The 17,225-nt window shown below is 40.4% G+C and overlaps 1 protein-coding gene across 2 annotated transcripts in view; it reads left to right on the top strand.

Moving 5' to 3' along the window:
• Window positions 1–17,163, top strand: part of ano5b (anoctamin 5b) — a 32,766-nt gene extending 15,603 nt beyond the window's left edge. For both annotated transcript variants that reach the window (XM_084935556.1, XM_084935565.1), the window contains 18 exons: window positions 1,932–2,039; window positions 5,448–5,516; window positions 5,693–5,977; window positions 6,169–6,288; window positions 6,364–6,470; window positions 6,551–6,685; window positions 9,141–9,246; window positions 9,519–9,579; window positions 9,897–10,048; window positions 10,386–10,460; window positions 10,544–10,790; window positions 10,889–11,067; window positions 11,193–11,290; window positions 13,001–13,131; window positions 13,237–13,442; window positions 13,566–13,744; window positions 14,498–14,603; window positions 14,730–17,163. In XM_084935556.1, coding sequence (XP_084791682.1) covers window positions 1,932–2,039; window positions 5,448–5,516; window positions 5,693–5,977; window positions 6,169–6,288; window positions 6,364–6,470; window positions 6,551–6,685; window positions 9,141–9,246; window positions 9,519–9,579; window positions 9,897–10,048; window positions 10,386–10,460; window positions 10,544–10,790; window positions 10,889–11,067; window positions 11,193–11,290; window positions 13,001–13,131; window positions 13,237–13,442; window positions 13,566–13,744; window positions 14,498–14,603; window positions 14,730–14,957 — 2,592 coding nt within the window. In that variant the 3' untranslated portion in view covers window positions 14,958–17,163. The remainder of the gene's footprint in view (window positions 1–1,931; window positions 2,040–5,447; window positions 5,517–5,692; window positions 5,978–6,168; window positions 6,289–6,363; window positions 6,471–6,550; window positions 6,686–9,140; window positions 9,247–9,518; window positions 9,580–9,896; window positions 10,049–10,385; window positions 10,461–10,543; window positions 10,791–10,888; window positions 11,068–11,192; window positions 11,291–13,000; window positions 13,132–13,236; window positions 13,443–13,565; window positions 13,745–14,497; window positions 14,604–14,729) is intronic.
• Window positions 17,164–17,225: the final 62 nt, after the last annotated feature.

Here is a 17,225-nt window from a genome sequence, read left to right on the forward strand (position 1 = left end):
GCTTTGATTGTGCAGCGTTCAGGCTTTGCAGTTAAATCTGGTTTCTCCACAGTCATCATTGTTGCCCTCTAAATGTTTCTAGTCAGAGAAAGTGTTTTTTCAAAAATGCTTTTCGGCTGAGAAGTAGATGTCCCTGTAATCAGTGGTCTAAACTGCATATATCATCCTAAGACCCAGCAATTAATTTTTTTCCTGTGTTGGGGACATGAGTTTAAGATCACTTTGTCAAGCAGCATTTATGGAATCTGCATGACTTCTCTGACTTCATTTCAAAATGATGGAAATTTCAGCTTCCATATTTTATGGCCACAAGAGAGGTTAAGTAACACTGTTTGTTTTGGGGACTTTTTGCAGATATTATAATTCTATTGCATAAGAATTGTTTCTTCAATTTGAGAGTCTTAACTTTGAGTTAGTAGGATATCAAAATTGCACAGTAATTTTACTACTTCCAAAACTAAACTTTTATTCATTGTCCTCCGTAGTGGACACCAGGACTTACTACCTCTTGTCATGTAGTCTTCAAATAGTCCTAAAATAGAGTCTATACTGATAACACACAGACTTGTTTTTCAACTTCTTACCTTTGAAAAATGCATATCACACTTCTCTGCTGCTATATGATTATGGCACGGCTACCGTGTATTGCTAACTTTTGGAAATTTAGCAAAGCTCCGTGCTCCACCATTGCTGTAAAACAATGGCCAGTTGGAGTGAACAGAGATGACGCGACTTTCTATTCAGCAGCTCTGGTTTCAGCATGATTTAGATAACCTAAGATCTGAATTTACTAGCTCCTAGTTATAGCCGATTCAATAAGCTGAGACAGATGCTTCAAGAGTAAGCTGTCAGAGTAACAAATGATCTTGATGTTTCTGATAAGTGGGAAAACCATAATCAGAATGCTTTATTAATCCCAGAGGAAATTATGGTAACATAATTTCCTCCAAGACAGTAAAGAACAGTAACTAACTAAACTAAATCAAATAATATAATCAATAAATATTATACAACAAAATTATAAATAAATAATAATGCATCTAATAATAAATATCCCAGTATATTACACAAAATTAAATATATATAGATCACATTGTTATATTGACTTTGTAATTTTCTCTGCAGAGGATGTGATGTTAAGGATGTGCAACGATTGCAGTGCGTACGTGTGCATTAGATGGAGGATTGTACAGTGAGACAGCAGGTGTGATTTCCTGTGTCATTGAGCGGTGCATTTGGATAATCTCAGTCTCTCACTGAACGTGCTCCTGTGACTGACCAGCACTCATGGAGTGGGTGTGAGCTATTGTCAAGCACTGTCTTTATCTTGGACAACATCCACCTCTCCGACACCACCTTTAAAGAGTTCATTTCCACCCCTACAACATTACAGGCTTTGCGGATGAGTTTATTGGGTCTGTTGGCATCCACGATCCTCAACCTGCTGCCCCAGCATGCAACAGCAGTATGGCACTGACCACAACAGATTCATAGAAAATCCTGAGTATTGTTTGGATAAAGAAAAAAAGAATAGAATAAAGCCCTCTGGAAAGTGAGAACTCTCTTAAACAAAGTGGAACAAGACTGCCGTGGAAAGATTATTTCCTTCAAACATCTATCATATACAATACTCCTTATCCATAATGGACTTTTGAAGTTGTCATTTTAGCCCCTTCTCCAAATTTTGACACAAGGTGTTATGTCATCTGTATGATCTTTAAGTATGATTTCAGCTTAATGTCAAAATATTTTTTTCTTTGTGACTCAGGAGGGTATATTTCCTCTGTGCTTTTTATGTATTCAATTGTATGAGTGCAAGCCTGAGTCAGTTTAATTTGTTTCTGTCTGTATCTGTCAAAGGTGGACGTCTGTTTGGCTTCCCAGCATGTTTCAAAGCTAAAAGCTCTACTTTGTGGTTGTTTCTCCTGCAGACAGACAAACTAGACCCAAGCAGAGACACTGTGTTCTTTAGGGACGGAGTACGAAGAATAGACTTTGTATTGTCCTACGTAGATGACAAGGACGGAGAAAAGAAACAGGTAAGCGTAACAGAAAAGGGCCAAATTGTCATTACTTGCCTACTCAGCGTTTTAAAATGCTAGCAGACAATATTATTATGCAATTTCTAACTGGAACAGGAATCCATGCTGTAAAGAGGAAGTGAGATTCAACCCCTTTTCTGTGAACATATGACATTTGTAAATGGAAACCCAGACTGTTAATCATGTGAGCCATCCTATGAGCCAAGATATGAAGCAAGGCCAAGATGTGAAACCTCTATAAGACGCTGTGCCTCCTCCTCATCATGTAACTTATTGAGATCATCTCAGGCGATGTGAGAATAGGGCTTTAAACATCCTAACAGCAGTGGGTCAACAACCCTCCAAAGAGAAGATCCTCTCAAGGGGTTAAATACCTTGAGTTCTCCCTCAGTTATTTAAGAAGTGAAGGTACACGAAATATCTTCATGAGCCTTCATGAGTTGCCTTCTTTTCAAGCAGTGAAGAAGGAATAGTGTCATACAATTGCAAACTATGACACATCCTTGTACCGGACACACAGTCAGCACTAAATCAAGATTTCAGACACTTAACTGGTCATCATCAACTTTGCATTATTCATCACAGTGATCGCTGCGGTTCCATTATGGGAATGTTTACAGAAACTAATATACAGGCCTTGGAAACTACTGTATGTTGCATTGTGGATTTGGTGGGTATTGTAGAAGAAACAGATTAAACAGAGAAAGATAACATTGTGCGTTGTTATATCGTGCCCTCGAAAGGGGCTCTTTTGGACACAGAAGCTGGATGGTGAACATAGCGGACCCAAACAGCCAGATACGTCCTTCAGGAGACTTTAAAAGCCCAAAAACAAAACTTTAAAGAAGTGAATACCTGCAATATTTCGCTGTGTGCTTCTTTTGTACTCACAAATTTGTTTTTACTGTCCCCAAGTGGTCAAAAAATTGCTTGGGGAAAAAAGTAGACGTGCAAACATCACATAGATACAAAGCTATTAAAGAAACAACAAAGGAGTGGTCACCTGAGGAGTGGAACAAGTTTAACATTGCCAGGCTTTCTTTGCATTCGCTGGCTCATGCCATTTAGCTCTGTTTATGTACAAAATTGGCTTTCTTTTTACTCCAATCAGAGACAATATCAGAGGAACTGATGAGAGTAATTCTGTGGAAATTATCACAAGTGCACAGAGTGGTAAAATAGGCGTACATTTCGATACGCTCTTGGCACTACTGCTTATTTCTAATGTGAAAACTGCACTTTAGAGCTCTGAAACTCAAAACTGCATACACTTAAAGACTACAGGTTGCTCAGTGTGTTTAGCTTTTACACTTTTCCTTAGCCTCCTAAAGGAGAACTGCTTAAGTTTGTCACCAGATCAAAGTGGAATTAATTTTGTTAATTGAATATCTTCAGTGGTTAATATGGTGCAAATATAAATGGTCAGTTTTCTAATTTGTGTTCTAGAAGCTTCAAAACAAAGCAGTGTTTAAAAAAAGGCCAAATCTAAAAATGTGCATGACCTTCTGAATATAAATGAAGGGAAATTACTGTGACAGTGTGACGCAAGGCTAGGCTTTACTCAGTAGTGTTTAGTCAGTTCTACTGATTATATTCTGGATAGTCTTTAGCTCAAGAGGTAGAACAGGTCATCTGAGTGGAAGGTTGGTGGTTCAGTCCCTGGCTGCTTCAGTCTGCATGCCAGATACTGAACCCCAATGTGCATTTACCAGGATGTGAATGTTACATTGGCACTCAGGTGTAGAAAAAAGTGCACGTTGTATGAAATGCTTTGAGTGCTCCAGTAGAGTCAATTTACCGTTTATGGAACATATTCAAAGTATCTATATTACACTTACAGGATACGGTGTCAGAGAAAATGCAGCTTACTGAAACGTACAGTAATCTGGTCTGGAGCAGGTTATGCAAAAGTTACTATGCTGATGTTGCTTTATAGTACACCCCTCTGAAAACTTATTATGTCATGCTTAAGTTTAACACATAAGAGATCTGATTCACTACTTAATGGCAAATTCCAGTATTTTCTTTTAACAATCTCCAAACTCGAGACAAATGCCAGTAGACTGAGTCTTATCCCTTTTAAAAATACTTTCCTTAATCCTCCAGGAGGGACTTATCAGTGGGGTGCATACTCTCAGAGTATCACATACACCCACTGGATAACAAGGAAAACCACGAAGAGACACATGCTCCCACAACAAGTGGCATCTGTCTCATCTAATGTCCACGTGGCCTAGCATATATAAAAAAGACACAGAGCTCTAAGATCCAGGATAGCAGAGCACAGGAGCTGCGTCTGGATACAGGGCCAGTGCTGCTCAGTTGCATTTCAGGGAGAAAAATCACTGATGTAGTGACATAGAGCACACTAGATCCCCAAGGAAGTGCTACAAATACCCTTGCACTCCGAGGAGAAGATGTTTACATTTTCACTCTCACAGCCCTCACGGATGAGATTGTACGAGATCAAACATTCATATGTAGGTATGATCTTGGTAACAGTTTTTTTGTTAACTTTGCTGAAATGTATTTACTCAATCAAATGCAAATGTTTTGTCATTTGCTAGGGTACCCTCATGTTAACCACACCTGACCCACAGGGCGTATAGGGGTGCGTGATGTATAAATATGGGCGTGTTCACCTCTGTTCTAAAAGTTTGATCTGACCAAGATGATGCTGGATGTTGAATAGCAAAACGACAACGTTCAAGCTCACGTGGGTTTCAGCAGATGTTAGAAAAACAAACATGGTACACTTTCATGATGGCATCTGAAATGTTCTGCATGAGTTTCCAAACATCCAACACAAACATGACACTTTTTGTCATTTGCTTTAACAGGCTTGCCAAGATTTCAACTTTAACCACATTTCTGTATCTGTTATTTGAATACACTGAATATATACATAAGCTTTTTTATTATTATTAATGTCATCCTGTTATTTTTTTATAGCTCACTGTTGTCATGTTTTATTTTGATTCATTCAAAGTGTATCAAATAAAGGTACATTTTTATATTTTTAAATGTGTTTTTATTTTTTTGTTATGTGGCCATCCCTCCCTACATTAAGGAGTGAAGGTCACTTTTGTGCTTCTGTAGCAGGCATGTGGACTGTTGTGCTGTCAGTTACTGACATGCTCAGTGCCTGTTGTTGATTAAGATGTCAACTTTTCCCTGAATAAGTTGCTGGTGCTTTACCAGTTTTAATCCAAAACCCGTGCCTGTAGGCCTTCATACCTTCCTTTGGGAAAACTGTAAAGGTTTGAGTCGTAAAGACTCATAAATAAATAGGAAAATGTGTCTAAAAAGGGTTTGGCTGAATGTCCCTGTCATGGATCCGTAAAAAGGAAAACAGTCATGAGTCTGTTGAGCTCCAGTGTTTTTGGTTTGTGTGTTTATCCACAGGAGAGAAGGAGGGCGTTTGAAGCCAACCTGGAGAAAAGAGGACTGGAACTGGAGACAGAGGACAAATCGGTAAGAAATTCAACTGTGTAGTTCAAGCGCCACCTAGTGGACAGTGTGCTAAGGCACACCTGAGTCCAGATATAAATGTCTTAAAGGGATGGCTCAGTGTTTGACAATGCCATGATTATTGCCTCAAAAATCCTAACAAAGATGCTTCCTTTAAGTGTTCCTTATTTTTCCACCAGGACTCCAAGGACCAAAAGACCTATTTCCTAAAGATCCACGCTCCAAGGGATGTACTGGCCACCTACGCTGATGTCTTGAAGATTAAAGTTCCCTTCAAGAAGAGTGACATTCCTCAAAGTCAGGATGTCGCTCTGGAGTGGCTCACGCAGCCTTTTCGACTGCCGGGCAACATCATGCACCCAGAACCGGACTATTTCACCTACCACTTCGACAAGACCAAGACTGACTTCTTCCTCATCGGGGACAAAGACACTTTCTTCCCACCATCCACAAGAAATAGAATTGTTAGTATTTCAAAGATATATTTTAAATCTCTTAATGATTTTGTTTTTTATAAATTAAGATCCTTTTATGGGTTTTACCCCAATGACCACAAAGGTGTTTTGTATCAATCAGGCAAAACATAAAATGCATTTGGCTGAAAGGGTAAATCCAAATCCTTTAATCTTTTGTTAAACCTCCTCCTCGTTGGTAGGTGTTCTACATCCTGTCTCGTTGTGCGTACTACAAAGAGGGGCAGAAAGATAGAGAAAAGACGGGAATCAAGCGATTACTCAGCAATGGGACCTACACTGCGGCCTTCCCCCTTCATGATGTAAGACACGTGGTCAACTTCAAAGTGTGTTTTGTTCAGCAGGTCCTGTTTTGACATTGTGTCTTTTGCTTTCAGTGTCGGTACTGGAAAAAGGGCAGAAATGCAGAGGAGCGTTACAACCTGTACAAGCACTGGGCCAGGTTTCTCTGCTTTTATAAAGAGCAGCCCCTCAACCTCATCAAGTAAACAAACACGCGTCCCATATCATCTTACGTCTAAAATTTCCATTTGTCTTGATGTTAAACTCTTTATTTGCTTGCAGGAAGTACTACGGAGAAAAGATCGGGATCTACTTTGCCTGGTTGGGTTTCTACACAGAGATGCTCTTTTTGGCAGCGGTTGTGGGCCTTATATGTTTCATCTATGGAGTGCTCAGTTATGATGACAACATAACAAGGTTAGTGCCACCAGGGGGCATCGCAGCTGTTTGGACAAACCTAAGTAAACAATTTACTACACGAAGAAGTCTTTTTATTACTGTAAGTACACCTGGCTAAAAATAAGCTTATCTGATGTTGCAGTAAATCCTGCTTCTTGTGAAGATTATAGTTTTTTTTGTTTTGTTTTGCTTAAATTATTTTAGAAAGAGACTAATTACACTTCGCAGTCAATTTAAGCAAAGTTATATTTTGTCTGTGTTATGTAGTCTATATTGAGCAGAGTAGGCTAGTTAACATACACAGCGCTCTCTATAATGTAGAAGGTCATCAGCACCACAAACTGCAACCTTCCAAATAATAATAGCTCTCAGACTGTTTACTGTAAATCATAACAATAAAACTTTTCATGATCTGACATTTTAGCTGACTGCAATAGTTTAGGCTAGGGGAGACCATTAAACTGCCATTTAAGTGTATGTAATTGTTGACCACAGGCAGAGAGGTGGTACAGTGAAAAGGCCCTGGTTTCAAATCCATCCTTTCTCTGCGGGTATTCTGGCTTCCTCCCACAGTGCAAGGACATGCATTTAGTGGGGTTAGGTTAACTGGTGATTCTAAAATGCCAATAGGTATGATTGTGTGTGTGTTAACCCTGCGGAGCTGGTGAACTTTCCAAGGTGTACCCCGTCTCTCACCCTGTACTAGCTGGGATGGGCTCCAGCTGCCCTGCAACCCTGAACTGGATAAGAGGAGGAGAATAGATGGATAATTGCTGACCAGTAAAAACTAAAACCAGCAGGCATATTGTATAATAAGAACCTGCACTCTTTAAGGAAGGCACACTGATATTTTTTCTCACATTCACCAACAAGGGGGCTGGTGGAGTCAGTGATGGACTACTTGTTTCACCTGTTTAACAGTCATAAAGTGTGTGCTGGGATTAATGTCAGGGCTCTGTGCAGGACTTTCAAACTGGTTAATTTCTATATAAACTATGTGGACAAAAGTATTGGGCCACACCGCTTCACCTGTGAATTCAAGCGTTTACAGTCCCATTACTATAAATATATATAATATATATAAATATAAAACCAAGCACCAAGCTATGCAGACTGTAGCTGTTGTGTTTGTGCTCTTTTCTTTGTCACCAGTGTTTACATCCTATCACACTCTTGTCACAGATAGAAAGACACTTTTTCAATCCATATAAAAACCAAATATAAAATACAGGTTCTAGACTTCTTGCTCAGCCCTCTGCCTCACACCTCCTCCAGTGCACTTTGGGTCAGATTCAGGGTCTTCAGCTGGTAACCTGTCTCTGATGTTTCACCCTGTACCCTGTACATCTCCAGGTGAGGGGGCAAGTGGCTACATCAGGATATCCCTCTGCCACCCCCTGCATCTGACCCTCCTCTGTAGCCACAAACAGTAGCTCATTTCCTCCACCTCTTCGGCTAGTTCCTTGACAGACCTCTGCAGGCTTGCGCCTGTTGTCCCTGTAGCTGGTGGAGCTGGATCACTGAACTGTTCACAAAAAAAAACCCTGCACACCCAATCTCAAGTGAATAAATGGAGGCTGCCCAACCTGCAGTTCACTGCCAGATCCAAGTACTTGAGCCACTTTAGGTCATGTGCCGCTACTATGCCCTCTAGGTCTAGAATGGACGAACAACACACGAGGCCAGAGGAAACCGTGAATGTGCTTTGGAGGGATGAAATGTCCCTTTAATGCTTATACTTGTCACGGTACTGGGTCGTGTGACCCAGTGTTTGAGTTTTATGTATTTTTGTATTCATTTTCAATCTAGTTAATTTCTAGGTTGCTGTTCAGACCTTATTTCTTAGTTATTTCTGTCATCTCCCCTTGTACCCAGTCTCCCTGGTTCCTGCGTCTATGTTTCATGTCTATGTGGTTATGTTAAGTTCATGTCATGTTTTATCTCCATGTCTATGTCTCCGTGTTTCCTGTTTTATTTTGTAAGAGTCTGGTGTTCTTTGTTCATTGTAGTTAGTGTTACTCTCCCCTGTATTGTCATTATGTTTCATTCGAGTCAGCTGTGTTCTCATGTGTCTCCACTTCCCCTGATCACCTCATGTGTGTATTTAAGTCCTCTGTTTTCTGAATGTCGTTGTCAGGTCGTCTGTTATCTCCACCATTGTCTTAGTCAGTGTTATAGTCATAGAACTTCATAGTATTTGTTTCTTAGTGTTTTTTAGTTCCATGTTTAACTCCTGCAATCATCCAAATAAAGGATCGCTTTCTGTTTAAACCTGCAACTCCTCGTCCACATCTGCTTTTGGGTCCTGTTTCAAAAAACACACCGGCGCACCCCGCCGTGACAATACTATGGCAAAATACCCTTTTTAGACAATTTGTAATTATATAAAGACACTTTGAATATTATTTAATTTCCATCTATTGTGTGTACTGTATGTTCATCTGTGGGTTTCTTTATTTTGTTTTATTTTTAGCAAAGAAATATGTGACCCTAAAATAGGAGGCAGTATCATGATGTGTCCTCTTTGCGATAAAAACTGCACTTTCTGGAGGCTCGACTCAACGTGTCTCTCATCCTGGGTAATTATTCCATTTCATATATTAATTGGTCGCGTTATTATAATTTAATTTACACATATGTTACATTGTATCAATTTATTTAAATCAATGCAGTTTATGTAATCAGTGAAAAAAGGTCAACTATTATTACATAGACTAAAATGTTTTAGGTTGACCACATTTAATCATACAGCTACATACTGAGTAACCAGCATGTTACCCTGTTTGTTCCCAGCATGTGATCTCTTGTGCTTGCCCGAGGAACCTATACCTTTCCATATTCTCTCTTCCAGCAATCCCATCTGTTTGATAATGAGGCAACCGTGTTCTTTGCCATGTTTATGGGGATCTGGGGTAAGTGTCAGTCTGTGCTGCTCTTGCTGTTTTTGACTTGAGTAGGAGATCCAACGAAACCCCCTCCTGTTGGCCAGATTTTCCCAGTTAAAGCCCTTTCACACTAAAAGAGCGTCCAACTTTGCCTAAACTGCTCCAGCCCGGGAAGATTTGCTGGCACAATTATGCTGTTATGCCAAAGCAGCGGGGCTGTTTGTAGGTAGCATAGCATAAAATGCAGCATAAAGCCAAATGGATGTGAGAGTTATCAGAGTTTTGATCGATCTTGACCAGTTATGGTTTTTAAAAAATGCCTGTCTTTTTCTTGACTTTGACAGTAACTCTGTTTTTGGAGTTCTGGAAGCGGCGCCAGGCCCGGCTGGAGTACGAGTGGGACTTGGTGGACTTTGAAGAGGAACAGCAAGAGCTTCAAACTCGGCCTGAGTTTGAAATCAAATGCACTAACAGGAGACTCAACAAGATCACACAGGTGCTTTTCAAACTATTAAAGTTATAATGGGCAAAAAGCTTGGAACAAAAGGAAAAAATTGGAATTACACCGAGTACAAAGAGTGCTCCTTTCTCTGTTTTAAGGCTCCCCTCCCCAGGATTTAAACCTCATTCTCACAGGTTAAAGCCCTCATTGCATTCTGCACCCATTTCCCTCTTCCTGCTCCTTTACACTGCCAAACCTCCTGCCTCCCGCTCGGCTTTCTAAAGCTGGAAAAACAGTTCCATCGCAGACCTTAAAAGTTACATTTGCTGAAAAGGTTATTTGGTGTTTTTCTGTCTGTCTGAGCTTTAAATAACAACAATTTATCGTTCAGGAAATGGAGCCATATCTCCCCCTCCACACCAGGTGTACTCGCTACTGCCTCTCTGGAGCAACTGTTACATTCTGGGTAAGCGATTATTCAGCTGAAGTGCATGTGTGTGATTTTATAACTAGTCACAGCTTTATAAATCGTGTGTGTTCTCTCCACAGATTTCTCTGATTCTGGCCTGTATTACTGGGGTCATAGCATATAGGTTGGCTGTCTACGCATCCTTCGCAAGTATCATTGGCAACCATAAAGGAGAGTCCGGCAACCATAAAAACAAGACCCTGCTAGTGGGCGGATTGATCACCCCACAGCTGGCGACTTCTGTCACCGCTTCCTGCATCAATTTTGTCATCATCATGATCCTTAACTTCTTTTATGAGAAGGTGGCCATCTGGATCACTGATATGGGTACTGGGATTTAATTGGGCACACAGGATTTAGAAAATACAATAAAACTGATGATTTACTATCTGATCTGCTAACTGATGATGCTTTGCTTCCTGCAGAAATACCAAAAACTCACCTGGAATATGAGAACAGGTTGATTACAAAGATGTTCATGTTCCAGTTTGTCAACTACTACTCCTCCTGCTTCTATGTGGCCTTCTTCAAAGGCAAATTTGTGGGTTACCCGGGTAACTACACATACATGTTTGGCAAATGGAAGAAATTTAGGAATGAGGAGGTGAGTTTTAAAAGACAGCATTTAAGCATTGTTTCTTTTTTTCTGAACTGAGACGTATTTCTTTAAGCAGACATCCTCATAAATACAAGAAGTGTGACAGAAAAGCCTGTCTCTTGCTGTCCTAGTGTGACCCCGGAGGCTGCCTGATAGAGCTGACCACACAGCTGTTGATCGTCATGGCAGGGAAACAGTTATGGGGGAACATTCAAGAAGCTCTGCTGCCGTGAGTACCATCAAATGTTCGTCTTATTTGGCCGAAAGTCAGCAATAAGCCACAATCTGTGGAACCATCATCAGCTCCAAAGTCTGGAAAAAAGTCAAGGATTTACATGAAACCACAAAGATAATACATTAACTATCTATGGCGTAAAGTTTAGTTAAAAATATTTTACCCTACCCGTAGAAAGAAATGTCCAAAAGTAAAAAATGTAACTTCAATTTCAGCAAATATGAAGTTAATTTTCATATAAACATTTAATGCAACAACCAAATAACTGTGTGTTAAAGTCCTCTCCAACCTCCTGACACACACACACACACGTGTAGACACAGCATCATTTAAATATACACACTATTGCTTACCCACACACATCACAGTTAAGTGTATGACACTTAACTGACTAACTGGTCCTCAAACCTGACTCTGGGGTCTACTCTTCCTCGCTGTCACTCTCATCAACTTCACTGTCTTCACTGAGGCAATGACCCCAACTGATTGATTGTATTCTTCCTCACTTCCTGTAAGATGGTGCAAGTTCAACGTTTGACTACTCATCTATCGCACCACTCAGTATTCTCAAAAGGGTTACCACAGAGGTTCTCCTAAGTAAATGGACTGATTCTTATATAGCGCTTTTCTACTCTCCTGGAGTACTCGAAGCGCTCTATACAACACGCCACATTCTCACAAGCACTGACTCTAAACTGAGTGCTGTCTGAATGCTCTCTTCACACACATTCATACTCCGATGGATGCATCGGAGAGCAACTTGGGGTTGGTGTCTTGCCCAAGGATACTTGGCATGCAGACTGGAGGAGCCAGCGATCGAACCACCAACCTTCCGATCAGTAGGTGACCTGCGCTACCTCCTGAGCTACAGTCACCCCACTCCTAAGGACCTGAGTCCCTTCTTCAACACACCTATTTATAGTGATTAGCGTATTAAACGCCTGATAACAAGATGATCACTTGAATTAAGTGTGCTGTAGCAGGAAAGCACCTAAAAACCTAAACAAGTATCCACAAGGATCGACATCTAGAAGCACTAGCAAAAATTGTCAAACCAGGGCCTAACATTGGGGGTGGAGCCTATCCCAGCTGTCATTGGGCAAGAGGCCAGGTACACCCAAACCCCTCCATTTAACGCACGGAGCCACCACATCCAGTTCCCATTGTGAATTTGACTGTATTGCTCTTTGTATTGCCTCACCTTACCTGATTAGGTAGAAAAATCCCTTGTTTGTTGACAGTCTTCTATCATGCAGTAAATTTTCTAAAGCCTGAAAACAAAGCCCAGAGGCGGTTTGGAGAGTTTCCTCTCTTGAATTACATTAAACTGAAAAGCTGTCCTGCATTTTTTGGCCAGCCATGCTAAAAGAATTTCTGCCTATTCCAGCTTAAAAGTTTAAGTGAAGATTATTAGCTGAATTTTAAGTGCCTGGCGCATAAATGAAAGCGACTTAACAGAAAACAGTATTTATAAAAAACTAAAAAACATCACACTTTTTACATGAACCCGTGACAAAATGAAATCTTCTTGATCTTTTGGCATTGCTATAAAACAAGCAGGGACTTTAGAGGTGCTGAGGTGGTGTCTTAAACTCCCAGAAGAGAACTGCATCTGCTAAATCTGCAGCTTGACGTCACCATTCTTGCTCTGAAAATCTTGTTGTGGAAAGCTCCACCATATTTTTTCCATATTTTTTGTGCTAGGTTGATGCGTAACTGGTGGAGCAGCAGGAAGGGACGTCACAACCCCGAGAACCATTACAGTCGATGGGAGCAGGATCATGTTCTGCAGAACTTCAGCCAGCTGGGCCTGTTCTACGAGTACCTAGAGATGGGTGAGATGCTTCACTAGTCTCTCTGATAAATTCAAATATCAATTAAAAAGTCACATTAAACAGGAAATGTTTAACTTGTCCTGACTGCTTTCCCTGTAATTCCAGTGATCCAGTTTGGCTTCATCACTCTCTTTGTGGCCTCTTTCCCCTTGGCCCCCCTTTTGGCCCTGTTCAACAACATCCTGGAAATCAGGGTGGACGCCTGGAAGTTCACCACCCAGTTTAGGCGACCAGTGGCATCCAAGGCTCGAAACATCGGAGCATGGCAGGAGATCCTAAATTCAGTGGCCATCTTGTCTGTTGTTACCAATGTGAGGGTTTTTTTTTTCCCTTTCATCGCATTTAAAATGAGGTTAAACTTCATGAGATAGTGCTTACGTATCAGCCTGGAACTAAGCTTCAGAAACAACTTTTTGTGGTCCCTTTTGTTCCAGGCTTTCATCATGGCCTTCACCTCAGACATGATCCCCCGTATGGTGTACCTGTATGCCTACAGCAACAGTACCAGCATGAAGGGCTACATCAACAGCAGCCTGTCAGAATACAGAATACCGATAAGACCACAAAATATGACTGAGGACAACTGGTTTCGTCACTTCAATACGACCTGCAGGTATTAGAGCTGAAAGAAGCTCTTTAGATATTTTCAGCATATTTAAAGCATTAATAAATATCCTTTACAAAATATTGGTAGAATGAGTTAACCAGTGAAAGTCATTGCAAGACTCTGCAGTTCGTGCCTGTCAGTGGAGTGTTTTAGGATCTTTCATCTCAGATTCAGGCTCACTAATCTTACAGTGTTGTTTCCAGCTGCTACATGCAGCAATTGGTGGTGAAAAAGCTTTCGTGAGGCAAAAATCAGAGTAAATATTTGGCATTCTCACTGACTATAGATGAGTACTAATATTGTGTTTACATGTTAGCAAACATAACTTTTATGAAAGGCATTTCATCAAACTTGTCAGTTAGGTTCAAATTACTGTTTGTATAGATCTACTTACTTTTCAGTTTGTTCATGTTTCTGTCTGTTATGGGAGCCTTATTGTACACTCACTGGTAACTTCATTAGGCACACACTGCTAGCAGCATATTGAACCCTCTTTTGACTTAAGAATTGCCTTATTTCTTCATGGTTGGCTGGAAAAGTTCCTCAGAGATGTTGGTTCACATTGACATGACAGCTTCTGTAGCCCATTCACTTCAATTTATAAGGTTCTTCTGCAAGCATTGGTGGTGTATCGAGTGGTTATTTGCGTTAGTTTCCCCCAGAGATATCAAACACTGGATATTTTCTCATTTTCAGACCATTCTCTGTAAACCCTTGAAATTTTTGCATGTGACGCCACTCTCTTGTTGGTCTGTACAGATACCGTGACTACCGGCACCCTCCAGGCCACAAGAACGAGTACACTCACACCATGCAGTTCTGGCACATCCTGGCAGCCAAAATGGCCTTCATTATTATCATGGAAGTAAGACAAAATACACTTTTCCCTCACACGTTCCTCACTCGTAAAAAAATAATAATAATAATAATAACCTGAATTAATGTTGCAAAGTGATGATATCTTCACCATGTGATAACTCTCTCTTTGCAGCATGTGGTCTTTGTGGTGAAGTTCTTTATTGCGTGGATGATCCCAGACGTCCCGTCAGATGTGAAGGCGCGCATCAAGCGAGAACGATACCTGATTCAAGAACACCTGCATAACTACGAGGTGGAAAGGCTCAAACTGCAGCTGAGTGCCAGCTTCATCACAGAGCCGCAAACTTCGGAAATGTCGTTGACGCCAGACAAACACGAAGTGCTTTCTGAGTGCCTGTAGCGCCTGCGTCGCACCTCCAGCTAACCAAGCCGAGGGCGGACATGTCTGTGTGTTTTCTTCTCCCTGAGAACAGCCATATGCAAGGGCTTCTGTCTTTGAATTCAAAACGCTATTTGTTTCATTTTGGATGGACAATAAAGCCTTCCACATTATACTCCTATGTTAGGAAACGCATAGAAACAGCATTTAAAATCCAGTGCAGTATAACATTTTATTTTCCTTAAAATCAGCTTCTTTTGCAGACGAAGCGTTCATTTTCCATAGAAACTCTCTTTACATTCATCTTTCTTTGTCATAAAAGCATAATCTCTGTGTTTTCTGATACAGTTAAGGTTTGTTTTCTTAAATGTGTGACAGTGGGTTTGATTCCTCTTTAAAGAGCTGATTGTGACGTCAATTTAATATTCTGCATGCTAGTCTTTGATGAGGATGCAAGGTGAAGGACTGAATATTTAGAGAAGAAGATACGAGTCAGTTGTGAATATAGAAAACACTCATGCTTACAAATATTTAAAAATATATGCGAGATGAAACACAAGTCAACTGGCGGTGCTTCCTCAGACAGCTTCACCATGATTAGTTTTTTATTTTTATTTTAATAGGTAGCTACATAACAATATGTCTACTGATCTACAGCCGAGCTAGTAGACTATGAGTTTCATTGTTTGAGTGTTTATTATATGTAGAAAAAAGCTCTTTAAAACTGTGCATTTGAAAACCAAGTACCTCCATCACACTGCAGTAACACTGTAACAATCAGATGTGTGGTGTTATTCCACTCACTCTGACCTGAGTTAGCGACAGAAATAATGCGTTGAGACAGCAGCTGCAGGCTCGTGTCTGATCTTCTACGTGTATTACCAAGTTGCTGCGGGACCAATTATAAAATTTCTTTAAAAACAAACAAACAAACAAAATAGACTACATGAAGAACATGTTGTCAGGGTGCTGGACAGATCATGTGTTGGTTTTACTTTTCCCTGTTTATACAATAAATGGCCAACTTTTAATTTTCAGCTTTCATATTAGTTATGTCACCACATATTATTAATCATGCAACCGCAAGCTGAGAAATATATACAGGAAGCAGATCTTCTTGTAGCCTGGTGGGGATATGTATGAGTAACATGAAATGGTTTTAGTAACCAGCTCATTAACTATAGCTGACGTCTAAGTGCTGCTGTAGATATAAAGATGCTGTTTTTTTAAGGGGCTATAGTGCAATTAATTTATTGATCCATTTCTGCCCTGTGGCCTGAAGCATTTGTGTTTAGAGTTACTCTTTTTATGCTTTTACATTTGCCTATAAAAGACCTTGCAGCATTTGGGTTCTTTCTTTTAGATCAGGGGTCCCCAATCTCAGCCCACGAGGGCCAGTGTCCCTGCAGGTTTTAGATGTCTTCTTGATCCATCACAGCTGATTTAAATGGATAAATGACCTCCTCAACATGTCCTGAAGTTCTCCAGAGGCCTGGTAATGAACTAATCATGTGATTCAGGTGTGTTGACCCAGGGTGAGATCTAAAACCTGCACCGGCCCTCGTGGACTGGGATTGGGGACCCCTGTTTTAGATTGTCCTCTTCATCACCTCGTAACTGGCCAAGAAGCAGTGTTAGCTCAGACAGCTCTTCCAGCACATCAAGGCACCACACTAATGAAAAATAAGACTCCTGCTTTACATTTTACATTGCAGCAAGCGTCTGATTGATTATTTTTTTAAATAAGTTGATCATTTGTCATATAGAGTGCGTGTAAATCTGTTATGCTTTTTTAGGTTTCCGTGTTTGTGCTTTAACTTCTTACAGTAAAGCGGCTGATGCAATCAGCAGGATATATCTGACAGTCGACACTCACTCCAATCTCAGGATTTAAAATCTTTCAGTGTCTGTTGAGCATGACTGTTTACGGAGGCGTGCAAAATCCCGCAACATCCATGATGGACTTCCCAACAAACGAATGCCTTAAACATCTGTCTTAATTTGTTTTTGTATGTTTTTTTTAAAGAAAAAAAAAATTTCCTATCTGTTTCTCAACATCTGTTGCATAGTATTTGTTACTGCTGCAAACTATGTGCAGTGTACCAGTTTTGTGCATGAACTGTGGTCATGTAAATATTTTGTCAGTATCAATATGTAAGTTTTCTGTCGACTGTTGAACAGGAACTTATTAAAACTGTTAAAATTCCCAATAAATAAAGAAAAGTCATTTTTTGTTGGAGTTTTATTTTCAATTACAATAAGACACCCAGCGCATCTATGTTTTGCATC

The sequence above is a fragment of the Perissodus microlepis genome, chromosome 1, assembly GCF_051167445.1.
Source record: "Perissodus microlepis isolate ML-2025 ecotype Zambia chromosome 1, ASM5116744v1, whole genome shotgun sequence".
Taxonomy (NCBI): Eukaryota; Metazoa; Chordata; class Actinopteri; order Cichliformes; family Cichlidae; genus Perissodus; species Perissodus microlepis.